Below are 24,067 nucleotides of genomic sequence, written 5' to 3' on the forward strand. Positions count from 1 at the left end.
AATACAAAAAACATTCATATTTCTACAGTCTAAACCAACAACGGTAACAGCAACATATTTCAGAATGTATTTCCTGTTACTCTACAATCTATCCAGTAACACCGTATTTGTCGGCGTCATCAGTCTCCCCTTGTAAGGATGACTGGGTTCAGGTTTCTGCAGGGACTCTAGTTTGTGTCGCTTCCTGTTACAATCAAATGTTTCAAGTCCTCGCGTTGGCAGTTTAACAGAGTCACAGTCAGATCCGGTCACATTGGTGTGGTAATAAAATGGCCTTATCTCCGACGCCAGACATGTTTATTGTCTCAATGACTGTGAAGTGTATTTCTCATTTGTCTGGTGTGTCCTAGTATCCAGTCTCCAGTTTGTGATTCCATGTGTTTGAGATTGACGCCAATTGACTTGCCTTTGCATGTGCTCCAGATGGCCAGGATACACTCGTCCTTTCGCTAACACATGGTATCCTCACTACTTAACACATGCTTGTGATGTGGGACTCGTGGCATCTCCAGCAGGGCGTGCAGATACTAAGTGTACAATCGACATGGGTGTATTGAATAGACACCTGTCCTGTAGGCTGCAGCTCCTCCGCCGACGACCTCAATGACGACCACTGTGAACGTTAGATTGCATCCTTTGAAACATTGCTCATTCGTGGACCATTGGTCATTCGTGATTGATATGTGAATCATAAGGCGGATCATTGCTCATGGATTCGTGGATCATTGCTCAGTCGTGAATCACACGTGAATCATTGCTCATTCGTGAATCACACGTGGATCATTGCTCATTCGTGAATCACACGTGAATCATTGCTCATTCGTGAATCACACGTGGTTCATTGCCCAATCGTGAGTGACACGTGGATCATTGCTCATTCGTGAATCACACGTGGATCATTGCTCATTCGTGAATCACACCTGAATCATTGTTCATTCGTGAATCACACGTGGAGCATTGCTCATTTGTGAATCACACCTGAATCATTGTTCATTCGTGAATCATACGTGGATCATTGCTCATTCGTGAATCACACCTGAATCATTGTTCATTCGTGAATCACACGTGGAGCATTGCTCATTCGTGAATCACACCTGAATCATTGTTCATTCGTGAATCATACGTGGATCATTGCTCATTCGTGAATCACACGTGGATCATTGTTCATTCGTGAATCACACGTGGATCATTGCTCAGTCGTGAATCACACCTGAATCATTGTTCATTCGTGAATCACACGTGGATCATTGCTCAGTCGTGAATCACACGTGGATCATTGCTCAGTCGTGAATCACACGTGGAGCATTGCTCATTCGAGAATCACACGTGGATCATTGTTCATTCGTGAATAACACGTCGACCATTGCTCATGCTTTGATCATTGGATTGTCTGGTCAAGACTTGCTTGTTTAAAGGCCGACGTCGTATGACAGGAGTGTTGACGGGTGGGGACAAACACACGCCTTCACTTCAGGACGTGCTTACCCTTGTCGCCAACACCTGGTGTCAACACTGATGTTCAGTGATCTATTCACATCATTAGCTTCACTAGCTTGCCTTTTGTAATCTGCATTGGCAGATAATTGATATTGATTATTGTCTGGCGTTGACCTTTTTATTTATGTGGACGTTATAACTTTATTCCAAAACTGCCACTTTAAAGAGTTATTGATCGGCTTATGAATTATTTTACAGTCCCTGTTGACGATGTTAGACGTGGTCGTTGGCATTGTCGCATCACTGTCACAAATGTCAACATGCAATGAAAGAAATTTGTTCCGAAGCAACATAATGCTTTTACTGGACTGTTTTACAGTCACAACTAATGGGGAACAATTGCCTGGGGCTTTCATCATTCAGTAAGTCGGGATGCTCGGATAGACATGACAACACGATTCAGACAAATGTCTTTTTATTATTGCTCAGAGCGCTGGTCACGCCGGGCTCGACTCCCTCATGGTATAATGTGTGAAACCCATGGTTGGTGTTGAGGGGATGGCTGGAAGCTACGTAACCAACTGTCAGTTACTTCCTTGACAATAAAACTGATATCTCGAAAGCTCGATAGAGGAACAATGCCTGCTCTTCATCCCCTTTCATCATTCACTCTCCTTCATCATTCACTCTCCTTCAGCATTCACTCTCCTTCATCATTCACTCTCCTTCATCAGCCACTCTCCTTCATCATTCACTCTCCTTCATCATTCACTCTCCTTCATCATTCACTCTTCTCCATCATTCACTCTCCTTCATCATTCACTCTCCTTCATCATTCACTCTTCTCCATCATTCACTCTCCTTCATCATTCACTCTCCTTCATCAGCCACTCTCCTTCATCATTCACTCTTCTCCATCATTAACTCTCCTTCATCATTCACTCTCCTTCATCAGCCACAGTCAATCTCACACACCAGACACGGACAATCACACACACAAGACACGGACAATCACACACACGAAACACAGTCAATCCTCACACACCAAACACGGTCAATCTCACACACCAGACACGGCCAATCACACACACCAGACACGGTCAATCACACACACCAGACATGGTCAATTACACGCACCAGACACAGTCAATCACATTCTCCAGATACGACCAATCACACACACCAGACATTGCCAATCTCACACACACCAGACACGGTCAATCACATACAACAAACGCGGGCAATCACACACACCAGACACGGCTAATCTCACACACACCAGGCATGGCCAATCTCACACACACCAGACACGGTCAATCACATACACCAAACGCGGGCAATCACACACACCAGACACGGCTCATCTCACACACACCAGACATGGCCAGTCTCACACACACCAGACACTGTTGGTATTATGCAAGATATTTTCATCCATATCCTCCTACTGAAAAGGGCTTGTAATACTCAATATCAACAAGATATCAATTTATGTATTATTCTACAATCCCCGAATGCTCGTGATGTCAACGTGTAAACTTCAACTGACTTTTCCCGGAACACTACATCTACGCTGAATGCAATATCTGTGATTTGACATTTTTAAATTGGACAGAAAAAAATGGGAAAATGCAGAAAATTGTATCTGTGGAATATTTAAAGTTAAAAAGGAAATTGAACATCCATAAAAAGTGGCGGTCATCCCTGTACAACAATCCCAGGACGATAAAAAAACAAACAGTAATTTCCTTATCAATGTCTGCAAGTGACACGTCAATTACAAAAACGTGAAGCGTATCATGCAAGATAGGTATCTAATGCTGTAGAAGCGTACAGCGCATCAGAATGTAGGACATAATGTTGACGTTTGGTATTGAGAGTTTAGTTCGCTAAACGCTTCACAGTTAATCAATATTCATATGAAACCCTCACTTCAGGGTAAATATATCATCAGTATTAAGCTGGTGCCAATATATTATCTGAACATTTAAAATATTCATTGAAATTGGAGAAACGCTTATGTTTTAAGTCTTTATTTTCACATGTGTATTACAGTTTAAGTTTCTACTGAGCTACACATCTACATCGCTATCAACCTAGTTCCTGAGTTAACCGTTATATGAACAGCTGGTCTGTTTCTCACTGACGTCTTCCAGGTGTTCCACGTGTAGAGTGCGTGTACATCGAGCATGTCTTGGACTGAAGTCTACATCTATCTACTCAGCACGTTGTCCTGTATTCTAATTGTATGCTTATAGTAATACTAAGACTGGTACGTTTATAGTCGTCTGAGGGCTGTCTATCTGTCCTTGATCCGTAAAACAAAATATAGAAATATCAGTCACAATATGCAGGCCCCCGTTCCCCAAAGCGATCGTAGCGCTACGACAGTCGCATGTCCATGTTAAAGTATGGGAGTTACTATCATCCTAGCGCTACGACAGTCGCAAGTCCGCGTTAAAGTATGGGAGTTACTATCATCCTAGCGCTACGACAGTCGCAAGTCCATGTTAAAGTATGGGAGTTTCTATCACCTTAGCGCTACGACAGTCGCAAGTCCGCGTTAAAGTATGGGAGTTACTATCATCCTAGCGCTACGACAGTCGCAAGTCCGCGTTAAAGTATGGGAGTTACTATCACCTTAGCGCTACGACAGTCGCAAGTCCGCGTTAAAGTATGGGAGTTACTATCATCCTAGCGCTACGACAGTCGCAAGTCCGCGTTAAAGTATGGGAGTTACTATCACCTTAGCGCTACGACAGTCGCAAGTCCATGTTAAAGTATGGGAGTTACTATCACCTTAGAGCTACGGTCGCTTTGTGGAACGGGGCACATGTAACTAAACACGGTCCTTCTTACTTCTTTCTTTTCTACGGACAAGCTTCCTGTGTATTAACGCAATTCCAACATGAATAAACAACCAACGAGTGAGTGAGTGAGTGAGTTTGGTTTAACGTCGCTTTTAACAGTATTCCAGTTATATCACGGCGTGTCAGCTTAATGTGGGAGGAAAGCTCGAAGTGATGCAGGTCTCAGACGTTTACCACTTCGATGAAACCCACGAGTACGGGTATGGTGCTGACAAACCTAGAAACAACCAACGACAGATATTGGCCAAAGTTAAAAGTCGGAAGATCATGAAAACTTGAAACATTTATTTCTTGTTGATTGTTTGGTAACGACGTTTCAGCACTTCCCCCTGATGGAGGGTCAAGAAGTAGCCTGAAACAGCATTACAAATAATGAAGGAGTTTCACGTTTCCATAAACGTTTCACGTCTTCATACAAACGACTTTCAATAAAAACCCATCCTTGTAGTTTGTTTTGCCTTTATCTTTGACTGTTTGCCTGTTCTGGACTTTGCCATTTTTCTGGAATCATGTATCTTGGCACAGTGGCCGTGTCAATTATTACAAGAAATGTCTTGCATCATCCATCTTGAGAATAAAGCGTTAATTATCTGTAGAACATGTCTACAAGAAGTATGCTTGGCGTCATCTATCATCAGAATAAAGCGTTAATTATCTGTAGAACATGTCTACAAGAAGAGTGTTACGTTCTGAAAACAGTAACAACTGACATTGAATGAATGCACGACCCGCTACTCATCCGCAAAACACAATAGTTGTAATGTTCTCTTAAGAAAGTCAAAACGTGATGAAACCAATAGATTCATGTTGCGTGGTTGATGGATTGGACATTAAATATCTAACAAATGCCTTGTTGGTATTATCTATAAAATGTTCTCATCCGAAAACCAGTGATTTCTTCTCATCTTTGCTCTCTCCTGAAAGACAGTCGCCTCCGGACCCCCGGCCGTGTCCGCCATATTACTCCCATAATGATCGCCAGGCCGAAAACCGTGAAGCTCACCCCCACAACCACGGCTATTATTATTAGTGGAGAGTTACCCAAGTCTTCTTCTTCTGAAAGACAAAGGTGTTGTGTAAGTTCTGTACATAGCAACTCACTGAACAGCATTGTAATAAATTGCACAGTACATTTGATAAATCATGAGTGCGTGCGTGCGTGCGTGAGTGAGTGCGTGCGTGCGTGCATGCGTGCGTGAGTGCGTGCGTGAGTGAGCGAGTGAGCCAGGCACAGTAGACTTTGCTATTAGCAGAGATTTCGTATGATTATGGAAAGTTTTTGGTCGCTTATATTTACATCCAATGTTCATTAATCAGCTGGGCGGTCGGGTAACCTATTGGTTAAAGCGTTCGCTCGTCACGCCGAACACCCGGGTTCGATTCCCGACATGGGTACAATGTGTGAAGCCCATTTCTGGTGTCCCCCGCCGTGATATTGCTGGAATATGGCTAAAAACGGCGTAAAACTATACTTACTCACTCATTAATCAGCTCTTACCACAAGCAGGATGTACATAAGACATTCTCCACCCCGGAAGTCATGGGTTTGTGTATTTCCCGAATCTTGATACAAAATGTCTCCACATAGGTCAGCAGAAAAGTCGAGGTAGTTTGTCCAGCTAGGTGATGGCTTCAGCTTAATGTTGGGGAAAACCCACGTGACATTAATCAAAGTCATTTTGCAGCTTTGGTGAAAACCAGAAATGGGCTGCACATGTATCCATGTCGGGAATCGAACCCGGATCCTCGGTGTGACGAGAGAACACCTTAACCACTAGGCTACACGACAGCCACACTAACCACACGACATATCCCTGAGCCTCACAAACTGCCTTGTCGTGTCAAGAGATTAAGTTATAATCAAAATATCATTTCATAGATACAGTAGACTGATATAGTCAATAAGTAGTAGTCGCAAAAAAAGGTAGTTACAAGAAATACGTTCTGCAGTAACTGCACAAGTTATTCACAAAACAGGATTTCACTTTAAATCAAAATTTGAGACATACCTGTAGGATATGTGTCACTTTGAAAAAAAACCTTCTTTTTTTCTGTTTGTTGTTTAACATAGCCAAAAGTGTTCCAGCTGTATGACGGCGGACTGTACGTTAGGTAGTTTGGACCAGACAAATCTACGATTGATATTATGAGCAACAGCCCGCATCGTTGGACACGCAATCAGCAAGTCCCCGAGTATGACCACTACACGCATGACGTCGCCTCGGACGACAGGCATAGATTGCTGAGTTATTCTAACCCGGAATCCCTACGGGGCGACAGAAATAGGAGAATCTACTTTTGCTATTCGGAATGATGTGACTCTCATGGGGAACTTACTACATTTAGATCTTCCCTCGGGCTCCTCGTCGCTGCCATCCTGACAGTCCATGACGTCATCACAGACGAATCTGCCCGGGATGCACAGACCGTCGGACACACAGCTGAAGTAGGTACACCCGCGCTGATCTGGAACACAGTGAGTGAGTGAGTGAGTGAGTTGGGTTTTACGCCGCTTTTAACAGTATTCCAGTTATATCACGGCGTGTCAGCTTAATGTGGGAGGAAAGCCCAAAGTGATGCAGGTCTCAGATGTTTTCCACTTCGGTGAAACCCACGAGCACGGGTATGGTGCTGACAATTCTAGAAACATAATCGGGGCGAACCGGGATTCGAACCTACAATCATAGGTTTCTGGCGTGGCCAAGGGACGCAACTCTGCAGAGCGAATCGCGGCACCTTAGACGACTGGGCCACCCGTGCCCCTTCTGGAACACAGTAATTGGGTCTTCCATGGAAATACAACGAGAAATCTACATATCATTTATGTGTTGGTTTGTTGTTTAACGCCGCACTCAGCAATACTCCAGCTATATGACGACGGACTGTAAACAATCGAGTCTGGACCAGACAATCCAGTGATAAACATCATGAGCATCGATCCACGCAATTTGGATGCAATGACATGCATCAACTACGTCAGTGAGCCTGACCACCCGATCCCGTTAGTCGCCTCTTACAACAAGCATAGTCGCCTTTAACGGCAAGCATAGGTTGCTGAAGACCAATTCTATCCCGGATCTTCACGGGTCTAGTTTCAGTCAGTCAATACTGTTACAATATTTGTATTACTCCCAGTATTCGAGTTAGTGAGTTATTGTTCTGTAAGTCCACAGCGGCACTTTTACAGTTTTACAGTGACAGCGGCTTATAAACCATGGAGTCTGGACCAGGCAAACCAGTGATTGATGTGCATGGATGCGAACTATCGGGGTACGATGACATGCAAATCAGCCAAGTCATGCAGTCTGACCACCTGATCCATCTTAGTCGCCCCGTGAGGCCTGATAACTACGGTTATAACGAAAAGGGACCACTAATTTTAGTTCGTTATAACCGTAGTTCGGTATAAGCATAAATGCAGCATATATACATCAAATGGCCGGGACTAAAAAATAAGTTCGTTATATCGGTCAGTTCGTTATAAGCGTGTTCTTTATAACCGTAGTTTACTGTATAACAACATCTCATGATGAAAGTTTTTATTTATATTTTTATTCTACTTGTATACTGACCGTGACAATCTAGAGTATCATTGTCCAGCTCGTTGATGTCCACGAGCTCGTCTCGGCCGCCAACACAGTTGTCAACGCCGTCGCACACCAGAGAACGCGGGATGCACCTGCCGCTCCCGCACTCGAAGTCAGGGGGGCAAGAGGACGCTAGGAAGACAATAGTCGAACCAAACTGTACTGCTGTATGTGTGTAAGGCATTTGGCTTCTGACACAGTGTGTGTGGAGGGGAGGGGGGGGGGGGGGGGGGGGGGGGGGGGGGGGGGCTTATCAGCCTTATGTGGGAGGCACGCCCGGAATGATACAGGTCTCAAACATCACCCACGAGGACCTCGAATACCTCAGGAACGCTTCTCTGAGTGAGTGAGTCAAAACAGAGGGAGGTGTGCAATGACACAGGTGACACAGTCGGCGAAGGCGCCGTATATCTGCGTCACTTTGTCGAGCTAGACATTGTGATTGTGGGTTCGAGTCCCAGTTCGCTCTGATTGACTGTTTCAAGATTTGTCAGCACCACCCATGCTCGTGGTTTTCAACGAAGTGGTTAAAATCTAAGACCTGATTCTTTCCAGATCTGCTTTCATCAAGCTGACACGCCGTGATATTACTAAAAAAATATTCAAAGCTGTATTAAACCAACTTCATTCTCTTAATAATTGACAACTGTGTATTCATGACTCAAATGTTTATACAACAACTTGTTCTCGTCGCAATATGGCTGAAATAATTTAGTTTTAACTCACTCACTTAAAAAATGTGTGAGGATTTACAGTATGCCATTAGTGTCTTGGAAACTATGTGAGGTGAGGTGAGGTGAAATTGGGTTTAACGTCGCTTCCAAGATTATTGCACTCATATAGCGACGTGCATGTACGTGTGTGTGTGTGTTTGTGTGTGTGTGTGTGTGTGTGGCTGCTTGTACTAGTCCGGACTGATGCCGATTTATAGTGCTAGTACACTGACATACCATGCGGCAGTTTAACATGAATACCCCACTCAGACACAGTATACTGACTCCGAGCCGACCAGTCCTTGTTTTAGCCCCTAAATGCCGAGCGCCAGACAGGGTAACAACAAGTACCATCTTTTAACGTCTTTTCATATGACGCGGCCGGGGATCGAACCCTAGAGAGGCGGTCGTCTAGGCAACTAGATATAAGTGAACGTGTATGCGTGAGTGAGGAAAGTACCCCTGAAACCCACCTGTAACTATTACTAGTAAATCCAGTAACGTCTACACACGAGTATAAATGATGTACCATGTATTTGCGTGTATTATAACAAAAAGCAAAGTTGGACTTCCAATCAGCAACAAAACACAGCATCGCGGTATTTCAGTGAACACGTCATGCACATACCTGGTCGATTCAAAACTTTCCATCAATAATTGAAATTGAAAATATAAGAGATTACAAAAGCATTCATTTCCACAGGGAGCAAATGCCACCATTGAAATAGAACAAGAACAAATATTTCAATGTTGATATTTTCTCTGACATTAACAGGAACCGACGGTGGTAAGACCAGGGGTGAGGAACTACATCTACGAGTCTACGTTTGGTGCTGGATTCAATTACAGATAATTACAAAAAAAACGTAAATTGCTTTCAGCGTGTTTGGAAACATGGCTACTGTACAGCCACGGGGCGCTGCGAGAACCTTCAATCAGTACGAAAAAAATAGCATTGGACATCAGCTAGTGACATGACGTCTGTCCTGTGAGATCCTCTAAAGACTAGAACCCTGTCTATCAGTGGTTAACTAAATACTTTAAGCCGGCACCCATGCAGGGTGAATATAGTCGCCTTGTCCCCAAACGCAACACATTTTCCCGGGTTAGTGAGTGGGTGAATCAGTACAGCTGATGACATGTCAACGCAAAGAAAACGTTTGTCCATCAGACTCTAAGAATGGACAGTATAAGTTGTAGCAGGATCACGAGGAGTACATGGGGTTTTAGGCGTCCCGCAGTAGGTTTTATACCACGAGCCGGAACCTACCGCACGACCCATAAAACCCCATGTACGCCGAGTGATCCTGCTACAACGAATTTATCTTACCGTTATATTTTATTATGACATTGTAAAAGAATTTAAGCAAATGCACAATTGATAGAAAACAGCTGTTCGACTCAGCTGAGGTAAGCTTGCTCGACGTCTTTCACTGACTCGGGAAAAGCAGCCTGCCTTGCTCGTGGAGGGTTATAAGGGATTTATTCTTCCTCTCAGAAATCCACGTGCAGCCTGGCTTCCTCGTAGCGGGGTATAAGGGATCTATTCTTCCTCTCAGAAATCCACGTGCAGCCTGGCTTGCTCGTGGCGGGGTATATGGGATTTATTCTTCCTCTCAGAAATCCACGTGCAGCCTCCCTTGCTCGTGGAGAGGTATAAGAGATTTATGCCCCCCCTGAGAAATTTATTCCCCTCCAAGGCGGGATACACAGTATTTTATCAACATCACGTGGACCAATCAGATCTCATCATTCTGACAAGATGTATGAAAATGCACTCTTGTGGGCCTTAAGCGTGTCTAGCGCGCATTTGAGCATTAATGCGGAGATACGATTCTCTTTTATAAATGTCTATATTTTATGATTTTCGTATTTGTTTGTCTCTGCTATTCCCGTAGAAACATTTGGGGAAATAGCTTTCCCAAAATACAAAGAACATCATCAAAGATTACGTTATCGCCTTACACAGTGAGTGAGTATGGATTTACGCCGCTTTAGGCAATATTCCAGCAATATCAAGGCGGGGGACACCAGAAATTGGTTTCACACATTGCATCCATGTGGGGAATCGAACCCGGGCCTTCGGTGCGACAAGCGAAAGATTCTATTTACAGAGCTTATATGAGTACGTTTATTTATTTAAACGACAAATAGTTTCTTCTAGTTCATAATAAATTCTAAAGCTTGGTTTCACCTCCACCGATTCCTACATCAAACTCCGCAACCTGGTCGTTTCATGATAGCTCTAAATTGGATCAATATTCATTTTATCTTTTATTGCCAAAAAAGCGGAGCACATTCAAATATTTTATCTTGTCATTGAAATGTTCTATAGATTTCAACATTAGTCGGTCATGCGATTCTGTCAAATTCCTCGTGAAAATATAACCTCCATATGAAGACCTTCTCAATTGGCACCTCACGGCGATTTAATGACGTCATTGACGTTAATCATTTAGACTCTTACTAACGTTAGACGGAGAATCAATAAAACGAATTACTTTTACAATTCCGAGTATACGGTTGAAATAGCTCCGTTTACTTCTAAAATGTCCGATTCAATTGAACTTGACGCGTTGTGAACCATGTTTTTTCAGCAGTGGTTATGTTTTCGCTTCAGTTTTATTGATCAAACGTGTCGATAAATGTGTTGACAGTGTTCAAGTGACAGACACAATGGATTAGAGTCGTGTTCGGTTGTTATTTTAACAATCTTCCAATTGCCGATATCAATCATTCAATATATATTTTAGGGGGATTTATGGTGTCAAAGCTATAACCGAAGTGAAAATCTCGCAGATTCTAGACTGCCGGGCAAAAGAAAGTTACACTTGAAAACTGGATGTGACCAAAGTGTTACAAACCTTTTCAAAACTTTAATAGCCTTAAAACAGTCGACGAAACACTGCAAACACAATATGGTACCCGTATCATAATCCATCACCATCTAAAACAATTTCGTTTTTCTTTCCACTTTAGCCACCTACCAACAGTGAACACTTTCTTTTACCCGGAATTAAGAACATAAGCTCGCAACATGCGCCATTTTTTGTAGGGGAAATTTGATAATGTAATGGTCTTGATTGTTAGGTGGTTGAAGACTTTGATGTTTTTTTTCAGTTTCGTTTACCAGAAGAATAAGTTATTGAATTTGTTTTAAACCCCGTTTGAACAGCATTTTGGTTATATCATGGCGTGACAGCTTATTGTAAGAAATTGAAAGCGGTGCTGGCATATCTTGTATACACTTGTGAAACACACGAGCACGGGAATGGTGCTGACACACCTTGGATCATCGTCTGGGTAAATCTTGGATTCGAACCCGAGATCAGAGTATGGTACGGCGGAGAGGTGCAAGCGAGTTGCGGCAATTCAGACCACTTTTTTCCCTTAGAAAAGCTTCACTTTATAGATACTTGTCGGTATATTGGAGTATAACAAGGGTGAGGTGAATCGGAATCGTCTTAGAATCAAGAATTTAACCAAGGGAATTGTATTTGAGAATACCAGAATCAATATGGCATTCACTGGCTATACTCAAGTCGTGATTACTTTTGTTATACATAAACACATCTGTGTGTTCTGCCCACATTCATCAAATGAACTCCTTTACTTTTTGCAAATGGAAATATTCATACCGACATTATAACGTCATCAGAAATCATCTGAAAGTACAATTTTCCTAAATGCCTCCGTTATACCAGCGGTTGTACGAAATATAGCAAAGGTTACATTACACATCAGAGCTTCCAAGCCAAGCTATGTTGCAAGGAAATGTCTCAAAATAGCTTGACAACTTTCAGCATATACTATTACCAACTTAGGTTCTTATTTGCTCTGCGATCAATTTTAAGCCAAGTTTTCTTTTGTTTTTCACTGACGACTTTCAGTATATGCTATTACCAACTTATGTTCTCTATCAGCTGTGAGAACAATCTTAAAACGGACTTTCTTATGTTGTTCTTTGACAACTTTCAGCGAATACTATTACCAACATACGTTCTCTATAAGCTGTGAGAATAATCTTAAACCGGACTTTCTTATGTTGTTCTTTGACAACTTTCAGCGAATACTATGATCAACTTACAATCTTAAACCGGACTTTCTCATGTTGTTCATTGACAACTTTCAGCGAATACTATTACCAACTTACCTTCTTTATAAGCTGTGAGAACAATCTTAAACCGGACTTTCTTATGTTGTTCTTTGACAACTTTCAGCGAATACTATGATCAACTTACAATCTTAAACCGGACTTTCTCATGTTGTTCATTGACAACTTTCAGCGAATACTATGACCAACTTACGTTCTTTATAAGCCGTGAGAACAATCTTAAACCGGACTTTCTTATGTTGTTCATTGACCAGCCTGAAGGTGAAGAAGTCTGTCTTGAAATCCAGGGTCGTCGGAACTGCCTGCTGATGGCGGCCGCAGGAGAAGTTGGCCTGTAAGCAATAACACACACATAAACTATTAAGTTAACATTTTTAATAAACTGAGGGGCAAAGGAGAGTATGTCAAGTGTGTTTTATGTAACTGAAAGGTGACGGAACTGTTGTTAAATTCGATTTTGTCTCTTTAAACCATCACTTATTCCTGCAACGGTTTGTAAAACGTGATCTGTAATACGCAATGTATTTGCGCAAATCAGTAGCCACAGTAAGTATGGAGGTGCAGTACAATTCCATATCATGGTTGATGATAAAATGTCATTGTCAGTCCAACAATGACATAAAGGACACACATCATCACTAGCGGGTAACCCCGCCACATGCCCGGATGAAAGCTTCCAGTCTTCGTCTCATCCCTCCAGCAAGTCGTCTGATCTGCTGAATAGGCAACTACTGCCATACCCTGTGAAGAGCTATCTCAAATTGGGCCAGCGTCTGTAGCGGTGGGTCCAGTGCCTGTGCTCGTCTCCCCAAGATGTCCCAATATGCTCTAGTGGGTTCAGGTCAGTACTCGTGGCAGGTCGTCACAGCGTCGCCACAGCGTCAGTCTAGAGGAAAGCTGTTACTGCTCGAGACAGATGTGGCCTAGCATTGTCATCCATGTACACAGGTCGTGTATCGAGTGGGTGGTTTTCGAAACGCGGAACTACAACTGCAGGAAGTTACGAATGTACCGATTACCACTGAGGTTACCTTGGAAGGTGACAAGTCCAGCTTACAATCGTGTGCCAGACAATCCAAAACCATTACCGAAAAGCCACCACACGGGGTCGTGGTTCTTAAGTTCCCGGGTGCGTATGCCATGTTTTTATGCCTGGAAACCCACAACCGGCCATCCGTGACATGGAGATCAGTGACATTGCTATACGCACTCACTCACTCATTCACTCACTCACTCACTCACTCACTCACTCACTCACTCACTCCATAATGATTGAACAGGACATTGATCTTAATACGAACTGCTGTCCAGATTAAGTAAGTCTCACTGTACACGCTCTGACCAGATAGATCCACTTGAAGCTTCTATTTTTCATAAAATGACAAATATGAAGCGTTTAGAGAAATAGAATCTGTTTTTGTTGACAGCAATTAATAGTCTGTTCTTCCCACGGGATTCCCAAAGCTCTTGATATTCATAGCTTTGTCTGCATGTGTTCAGTGGGAGTGATTTGCTATAAGAACATATGTATAAATGGGGAACTGCGTGTCTTCAAACACATCACCAGACTTAAACAGATGACGTCTCTTTAGGCACCCGCTGTGTGACGTAGTTGTGGTTTAATTGCAGAGGTCGATGCCGTTTGGAGATATATATAATACACAACATTTAGATTACAAATTCAAGAGTGAACACGCATGAATCTCCGCATGCAGAGTTGCTAGAGGTAAGGAGAACTTCGTCCCTCTTGTTTCTTCTGTGTACATGTTGCGGCTGACAGGTGACTCGGTGTCATGGCGATCTGTGTTGCTTGACGTTCAGCACTGTGAATGTTGCGGCTGACTGGTGACTCGGTGTCATGGCGATCTGTGTTACTTGACGTTCAGCACTGTGAATGTTGCGGCTGACTGGTGACTCGGTGTCATGGCGATCTGTGTTGCTTGACGTTCAGCACTGTGAATGTTGCGGCTGACTGGTGACTCGGTGTCATGGCGATCTGTGTTGCTTGAAGTTCAGCACTGTGAATGTTGCGGCTGACAGGTGACTCGGTGTCATGGCGATCTGTGTTGCTTGAAGTTCAGCACTGTGAATGTTGCGGCTGACAGGTGACTCGGTGTCATGGCGATCTGTGTTGCTTGAAGTTCAGCACTGTGAATGTTGCGGCTGACTGGTGACTCGGTGTCATGGCGATCTGTGTTGCTTGACGTTCAGCACTGTGAATGTTGCGGCTGACTGGTGACTCGGTGTCATGGCGATCTGTGTTGCTTGACGTTCAGCACTGTGAATGTTGCGGCTGACTGGTGACTCGGTGTCATGGCGATCTGTGTTGCTTGAAGTTCAGCACTGTGAATGTTGCGGCTGACTGGTGACTCGGTGTCATGGCGATCTGTGTTGCTTGACGTTCAGCACTGTGAATGTTGCGGCTGACTGGTGACTCGGTGTCATGGCGATCTGTGTTGCTTGACGTTCAGCACTGTGAATGTTGCGGCTGACTGGTGACTCGGTGTCATGGCGATCTGTGTAGCTTGACGTTCAGCACTGTGAATGTTGCGGCTGACAGGTGACTCGGTGTCATGGCGATCTGTGTTGCTTGACGTTCAGCACTGTGAATGTTGCGGCTGACAGGTGACTCGGTGTCATGGCGATCTGTGTTGCTTGACGTTCAGCACTGTGAATGTTGCGGCTGACAGGTGACTCGGTGTCATGGCGATCTGTGTTGCTTGACGTTCAGCACTGTGAATGTTGCGGCTGACAGGTGACTCGGTGTCATGGCGATCTGTGTTGCTTGACGTTCAGCACTGTGAATGTTGCGGCTGACAGGTGACTCGGTGTCATGGCGATCTGTGTAGCTTGACGTTCAGCACTGTGAATGTTGCGGCTGACAGGTGACTCGGTGTCATGGCGATCTGTGTTGCTTGACGTTCAGCACTGTGAATGTTGCGGCTGACTGGTGACTCGGTGTCATGGCGATCTGTTTTGCTTGAAGTTCAGCACTGTGAATGTTGCGGCTGACAGGTGACTCGGTGTCATGGCGATCTGTTTTGCTTGAAGTTCAGCACTGTGAATGTTGCGGCTGACTGGTGACTCGGTGTCATGGCGATCTGTGTTGCTTGACGTTCAGCACTGTGAATGTTGCGGCTGACTGGTGACTCGGTGTCATGGCGATCTGTGTTGCTTGACGTTCAGCACTGTGAATGTTGCGGCTGACTGGTGACTCGGTGTCATGGCGATCTGTGTTGCTTGACGTTCAGCACTGTGAATGTTGCGGCTGACTGGTTACTCGGTGTCATGGCGATCTGTGTTGCTTGACGTTCAGCACTGTGAATGTTGCGGCTGACTGGTGACTCGGTGTCATGGCGATCTGTGTTGCTTGACGTTTAGCACTGTGAATGTTGCGGCTGACTGGTGACTCGGTGTCATGGCGATCTGTGTTGCTTGACGTTTAGCACTGTGAATGTTGCGGCTGACTGGTGACTCGGTGTCATGGCGATCTGTGTTACTTGACGTTCAGCACTGTGAATGTTGCGGCTGACTGGTGACTCGGTGTCATGGCGATCTGTGTTACTTGACGTTCAGCACTGTGAATGTTGCGGCTGACTGGTGACTCGGTGTCATGGCGATCTGTGTTGCTTGACGTTCAGCACTGTGAATGTTGCGGCTGACTGGTGACTCGGTGTCATGGCGATCTGTGTAGCTTGACGTTCAGCACTGTGAATGTTGCGGCTGACTGGTGACTCGGTGTCATGGCGATCTGTGTTGCTTGACGTTCAGCACTGTGAATGTTGCGGCTGACTGGTGACTCGGTGTCATGGCGATCTGTGTAGCTTGACGTTCAGCACTGTGAATGTTGCGGCTGACTGGTGACTCGGTGTCATGGCGATCTGTGTTGCTTGACGTTCAGCACTGTGAATGTTGCGGCTGACTGGTGACTCGGTGTCATGGCGATCTGTGTTGCTTGACGTTCAGCACTGTGAATGTTGCGGCTGACTGGTTACTCGGTGTCATGGCGATCTGTGTAGCTTGACGTTCAGCACTGTGAATGTTGTGGCTGACTGGTGACTCGGTGTCATGGCGATCTGTGTTGCTTGACGTTCAGCACTGTGAATGTTGCGGCTGACTGGTGACTCGGTGTCATGGCGATCTGTTTTGCTTGACGTTCAGCACTGTGAATGTTGCGGCTGACTGGTTACTCGGTGTCATGGCGATCTGTGTAGCTTGACGTTCAGCACTGTGAATGTTGTGGCTGACTGGTGACTCGGTGTCATGGCGATCTGTGTTGCTTGACGTTCAGCACTGTGAATGTTGCGGCTGACTGGTGACTCGGTGTCATGGCGATCTGTGTTGCTTGACGTTCAGCACTGTGAATGTTGCGGCTGACTGGTGACTCGGTGTCATGGCGATCTGTGTAGTTTGACGTTCAGCACTGTGAATGTTGCGGCTGACTGGTGACTCGGTGTCATGGCGATCTGTGTTGCTTGACGTTCAGCACTGTGAAGGTTCGTAACACGGGCGAAACCAATTCTTGAGCATTTATGTCTTATGACTTTTCAGACCTAAACTGCCGGGCGGGAGAAGGCAAGCATTTGGAAATTGGATGTCACCAAAACCTTACAACGTTTTAAAAACGTTACTAGGCTGAAAACAGTCGCCGAAACATTGCAGACTTAAGGGACAAGAAACTGACTATGATAACTGTGTCTACGCATCACCATCGCGTATCTGTTTCTTGTTTGTTTGTTTGTTTCAATTTTACCCATCACCAAACATGGATGTATACTTTCTTTTGCCCTGCACTTTACATGGGCAGACATGTATACACTATTAGTGTACAGTTCAACTTGTTCCTTGAACCCTTGATTCAACGGCCACACATCCCAAACATTTCCCAAACATTTCCCAATCTATCCAAACCAACCTTCGCCTATATATTCTGCCAAACATTTCCTATCTAATTCTTATATATATGTCCCAAACCTTCACAAACAAATTATCATGTATATCCCAAACAATTCCCAATTAGTTCTCATATATAGCCCAAACATTTCCCAACTTATTCTCATATATAGCCCAAACATTTTCCAATTTATTCTCATACATATCCCAAATATTTACCAACAAAGTGGTATCTATGTCCAAACCATTTCCCAACTGATACTCATATATAGCCCAAACATTTTCCAATTATTCTCATATATAGCCCAAGTATTTACCAACATTTTACCAAACATTTTCCCAAACATTTTTCAACCAACAATTTCCAAAGTCACTCCATTACCATCCCCCATCAATTTCCGCCCCCATATCCGGAAATATTGCCAAACTATGTCCCCCAACCATACTCCAAGAATTCCCAAATCATTTCATCGGCCAGTTCTCAATAAAAGAGCGTTGCTGTGATGTAATTAGTGAGCTGTGTGTGCATACCGTAGGTGGCTCGAGCGATGACCTCACATTAGAGTCATACAGCTGCATCTTCACAGGGCACCTGTCCATGACCAGGTGGTCCACGTGCACCAGCCACCGGTCTGACGTCACTAGGCGGATGTCGCACACGTCAACAGAGGTACCAGTGACGTCATCACTCTCTATAACGGCGCCGCTTAAGTTTGTGTGGACGGTGTTGCAATCTGGACCAGGAGCGAAAACTGAAATGAAAACGCGATGTATGATTATCTTTATCGAACAACCGACACGCGGCAAGCTTTGCACCATATATCTAGGGCTTGACCTGCCTAATTCAGTATGTTATATATATGTGAAGTACCCTTGAGACTAGTGATGTCGTTAAACCTTTACTCTTGCCATGGGTACCCGGTAGGATCTAGACGGTCGAGGTGTGAACATGCGAGTCCTAAGTGTCGACTGAAATGGGACTGGGTATGTGTGGCATGGCTGGGATCGTTGCATTAGCCACTCGTTTGTTTGGTCCATACTACAGCGATGTATTTGTAATCACGGCTTAGCACTGATCACTTTATGCCCATTGACCCCATGTCAAAGTAGCATTAACTTGACCGTAACTATAATCTACAACCAGACACACACACACAAGGAGAGAGAGAGAGAGAGAGAGAGAGAGAGAGAGAGAGATTGGGGTGTAATAACTTCCACCGAGAGAGGTAGAGAGAGAGAGAGATTGGGGTGTAATAACGTCCACAGAGAGAAGTAGAGAGAGAGAGAGATTGGGGTGTAATAACGTCCACAGAGAGAAGTAGAGAGAGAGAGAGAGATTGGGGTGTAATAACGTCCACAGAGAGAAGTAGAGAGAGAGAGAGAGAGAATTGGGAGAGTTATAACGATGCAGGTCGCAAGAGACAATGTTGTCCCATTGCAATCTTCTATGTGAATAATTACTACATGAAAATATCAAAATATCACATGATATTGAAATATTATCCCCGCCGGCCTAGTAGGGTATTAGCCGATGATTGCAGTACATCTCTGCAGGGATGGAGCTGTCACTTAGCTGCACTTAATCCCTCATCAACCATCCGTCCCCTGTCCCTTGCGACAGAGGCTGGAGTATCAGTGGATGCACCTAGGAGATCAACCTTCTGTCTTTTGAAATGTGAAGTAGTCCCACTGTGCAAGGATTCGTCTTATTTTAATTTGGAACCGAACTCTTTAGCGCGAGGTTTAAAATGTATATATGAGAGGTATCTTCTCTACAGTGGGACTACATCAAATGTCAAAACACAGTCGGTTTATCTCTACATTCTAACATGGCGGCAACAACGGTGCTCTCTTTGAACGCGGAACTACCCCGGGGACAAAGGTCAGCTATCTTCGAACATTCCGAAAAGGCGTCACGGATAGTTATAAATGGAACAAATATTAAAGTTCAAGAATAGAATATTCATATTCTTGACAAGTTCTAAATAACATATATTTTTCAAAAAAGGAAGTTGTCAGATAACCCTCCAGAGATATATCTATTTATTTCATCACAGCTTGTTGCATATGTGCACTGTTTGGACTCAACCAAGTCATTTCTTGGCAGTCGACACAACACGCAATATCTTGGAAATCCGCGCGACAAGTCATTTCTTGGAAATCAACATGCCATGCCCCATTGGATTGCTTGTAGAAATAGTAAACAAAATGACGAACGAATTTATTTCTCCAACGAACTTTTTTAAATGACCGGATTTTGAAGTTGTACTTATGTAGCACATGGTTTGAAATATCTCACCAACACCAATACGTATTACGCATGAATATATCTCCTTCGTGAACTTCCACCTAGGTGGACTTTTAGCTGCCGATGATGACACGAGAAAGACAGGTCAAAACTGGATAACTGAAAATCAACTATGACACCTGGTGTTCGCGTATATGGTACGCATGTCCTGCTCTATCGGCAGCACCCGCCACTCACACAATTTGCATAAAAAAATAGGTGTCTGTTTCCTAACGCCGCACAGTAGTAACCTACTCCTGACATACGAAGTGCTTGCTGTAAACAGCTGATTCTCTACCAGACAATCTAGTGTTAAGAAATCATGTAAATTAGACACAGTTAATGTTTGTTTGTTTGTTTGTTTGTTTGTTTGCATCAACAAAGTCAGCGAGACGGACCACCTGATCCCGTTAGCCGCCTCTTACGACAAGCAGAGTCGCCTCTTACGGCAAGCATGGGTTGCTGAAGAACTATTCTACCTCGGATCTTCACGGGTCAGACACCGTTAATGAATGAACATACATGCAAAGTTTGTTTGAAAATGAAATGTTGCTCCACTGATTTGACACATACATAATATAGAAACCGATAGTTCGCTAACTCAGTCTGGCCTGTGGTTGTATGTGACATTCGTGAAACCAATAAGTGGCGGGTAAGCCCCGGCAATACACTGCAACCTAGTACGAAACACAATGTACGGCCTCGTACCGCCAAGGTCACTCATTGATCTGGTTCTGTTTGACACTGAACACTGAGGAGCTAGATCCAATAACTCTCTTTGTGCGCTAGTACTAGACTGAATGCTTCTGATTACGCCTGTTTCTGATTCATTCCTCATCCTAAGCATCTCTGGCCACGTGGTTCTCAATGTCACACAACTTCACGCCACAGTAAAAATAATAACGTCCTTTCGTATTCTGTCGGTGATGTTGATTGGACGAAAGAAGAAATTCAGGGTCTTGATACCTCACACGAAGGATCATATCAGACAATAGATCCCACCATCCTCGTTCTTCCCTCAATCGCTTATATTTACCAATCATAATGGGAGGGCGTGGTTTGATCAACGTTAGGCTTCTTTGTGGTGGAATTGTTTTGTGCACTTTTGCACACATTTATTTGTATGTTGATCCTCTTGTGAAGCATGTCAAGATTATGGTGAAAACAAGTTATTCCACAGTTTAAGTAAACGAGCTAAGGATGAGGGACATAATCTCAATGTCAGTGTTGATTTTGTTGATGGTTCTGTACTGCTGGACGATACAGAAATGAGTGTCAACCAAGCGAAGTGCCATATCAAATCAGCCTAGACTCAGTTTTTTAAGGAGATGCTATATGAACGACCACTGCATCGAGTTTATATGAAGTTGCATCCCAAGTACCAAGTTGTCCGACTCCCCATTCTTTTGGTGCCTTAGGTTTGGTACCTCCCAATCTGTTGACTGACATTGGGAGAGTACCCGGATTTGCTACCAGGAATACAGCCATTCTGACAATCTGGGTAATGCAGAAGGCTGCAGTGTTGGGGAGTCTTCACATTCTCTGAAACGTTCTGGGTGGGTTTGACAGGCAGCGCTTCCTGGGAGAAGTCCCATTCGCTGTCTGGGTTGCGTGTAGAGGGGGCAAGGGCCCTGAGCTGATGGTGAGCCTAACTAATCAGCCTGACTGTGCCAGCATCACCCGAACATTCTTTGCCTCATTTTTTATTTTTTTATCTGTAAATAATAATAATAATAGGCCATTTATATTGCTCATATTTCAACACCACACAGGGGCATGTTCAGAGCGCTGTTATTACCCCGATCACTGGATCAGTGTGCACTCAACAATCATTCTCATCTCCCTAGGGAGTATACAACCCAAGCTACCTGTTAGGCGCTAGAAGCTTAACAACCACATTGCCATCTCAACGCCTTATTTTCAACACAGACAGATCGGAAACCCAAAAGCTCAGTAGCTTGGCCACTAGGCATGGTTCAACCGATGCCAAATTAATTTATACCAATTTGTGCATGACAACATATAATGGCTCGCATCAGTACCAATAACAAACTGTCTTTAACACTACAAGTCAATGAACTGCCCAGACTAAAGCTCACGATTCCCTGACAAAGCCAGGACCACGGTGATCGGTGCCCATGCTGCTCCTAGTGGCGTCTTAGCTTTAACCAGCATGTGCCTGACTCACTCCCATGACGTGCTCATCTACAGTATTGATTCGGAACACGCCGGCGACATGGATCTATCTCGGTGGTCATTCCACAGTCATCAAATTCCGAGGCAGCGTTTACACCGTACTAAAGAACGGTCAGTTTCAAGGCGATAATTGCCGATAATATCCGAATGATTGATTGTTTTGTCGATAGGTGCCCGCCCAGTATTTACCAATTACCTGGCCGGGCGAGGCTGAATTACAGGCAGTTCCGGCCCTGGGGGGAGTTCGCGAGATTACTGAGTGAAGTTTTAATAAAAGCTTAAGAGATTTGTAGCTCGGGGACAGAAATCCGGCTATATTCCGACACCGTTGTTACAACTCTGGCTTTAGTTCAATGCGATATTATGCTCAGAATATCCCTAATGACTGCCGAATTGCATGTGAGTGAGTGAGTGGGTGAGCGGTGTTTTACGTCGCTTCTATCAATATGCCAGCCGTATCTGTCAGGATGACTTTATATAGCATGGGATGAGACCCTAGATTCCGTGCCTGAGTATTTCACAGGACAAACTAAATGTCTCACATGTTTTGACCCGTGAAGATCCGGGGTAGAATAGGTCTTCCGGAACCCATGATTGTCGTAAAAGGCGACTATGGTTGTTGTGAGAGACGACGAACAAGATCGGGTGGCCAGGCTTGTTGACTTGGTTGATGCATGTCATCGTATCCCACTTGCGTAGATCGATGCTCATGATGTCAATCACTGGATTGTCTGGTCCAGACTCGATTATTTACAGGCCGCCGTTAAATGTGGACATTTTAAAATTTATTGACAAAACGAAGAAACATGGAGTGATATCTATTTATGATTTCACAGGGGAATTGAAACATGTGTTGCGTGCAGAAAGCTATTAAACTAACGAAGAAGATTAATCCTCACTGACATGACATCAGTAGAAAGTCTCATTTATGTTATTTAACACCTGCGTTTCTAGAAACCTGTCAGGTAACACGGAACTAGCATGAGAAATAGTAGCTGTCAACGACCTACATCATTAATTTATTCCACACGGTGTCTGTACCCCTTTATCACCTGTCTGTACCTCTGTACCACCTGTCTGCACCCCTTTATCACCTGCCTGTACCCACTATCAATACTGACGACAACATAACAGAGGAGGCTACTGCACGACACCCGAATGGCTGTGGTTTCCTTCGCCACGAAATGCATATGGGAGATACAACGTATGTTTATCCCGCTGCCATGGGGACTAATCGGTCAACGGCGAGGCAAGGCGCTGTGCGGAGTTGCGTCCCTTAGGCATACACGGATCCTATAAACGTGGGTTCAACTGACTCTAGGTTTGTCAGCCTACATCCGTGCGCGTGGGTTTCATCAATGTGGGTGACGTGTAAGACCTGCATCACTTCAGGCACTCCATAAGGCGGACACACCGTGATATTGCTGGAATACAGCTCAAAGCGGCGCTAAACCACCCTCACGAACTCACGAACTCACGAACTCACGATGCCTAACACATATTGGTTCCCGCTCCTGCTTGGACGTGAGCACTTCTTTTTGACGTTAAATCTGCTCAGAGCTCTCCTGTCAGAAGGCAGAAGATGAAACTGTTGAGGGTGTTTAATCAACAGCAGTATTTACGTTCACCTCGCCTCTACCGGGGAACATTTCATCACATGTAACAAATAGCATTGCTACTCCCATGTGAGATTGTCTGTATTGATACAGAGAGTGTTCGTGGAGGTGCCGCGAGCATAGGTCGCCATCTGACAAAGATGGCTTAAACAGTTCCATATTGCGGCTGTGACCTTTCAGTAAACTATCGAGTGGTTGATGGTTTGCGTTTGAACTTGTCATAGTTAGTTATATCAAGCCGGTCTGTACATGACCAGTGGTTGATGGCATGAGTACCGATCCGTGGCGTGAGGGCACGATGACACAGACAAGTCACTCATTGCAACCATCCGATCTTTAATAACTACGACACGT

General features: G+C 44.3%; 1 protein-coding gene across 1 annotated transcript in view; it reads right to left on the minus strand.

Annotated features, from left to right (window-relative positions):
• Positions 1-5,208: 5,208 nt before the first annotated feature.
• The window catches only part of LOC139452774 (uncharacterized), a 32,152-nt gene continuing 13,293 nt past the window's right edge, over positions 5,209-24,067 (minus strand). Inside the window, exons 2-6 of the mRNA XM_071234390.1 lie at positions 18,146-18,366; positions 12,915-13,053; positions 7,880-8,026; positions 6,645-6,773; positions 5,209-5,363 (exon numbers count right to left, since the gene is read on the minus strand). Of these exons, the coding sequence (XP_071090491.1) occupies positions 5,209-5,363; positions 6,645-6,773; positions 7,880-8,026; positions 12,915-13,053; positions 18,146-18,366 (791 nt within the window). The remainder of the gene's footprint in view (positions 5,364-6,644; positions 6,774-7,879; positions 8,027-12,914; positions 13,054-18,145; positions 18,367-24,067) is intronic.

This window comes from Haliotis cracherodii, unplaced genomic scaffold, assembly GCF_022045235.1.
Source record: "Haliotis cracherodii isolate W230 unplaced genomic scaffold, xgHalCrac1.p SCAF_10, whole genome shotgun sequence".
NCBI classification, from domain to species: Eukaryota; Metazoa; Mollusca; class Gastropoda; order Lepetellida; family Haliotidae; genus Haliotis; species Haliotis cracherodii.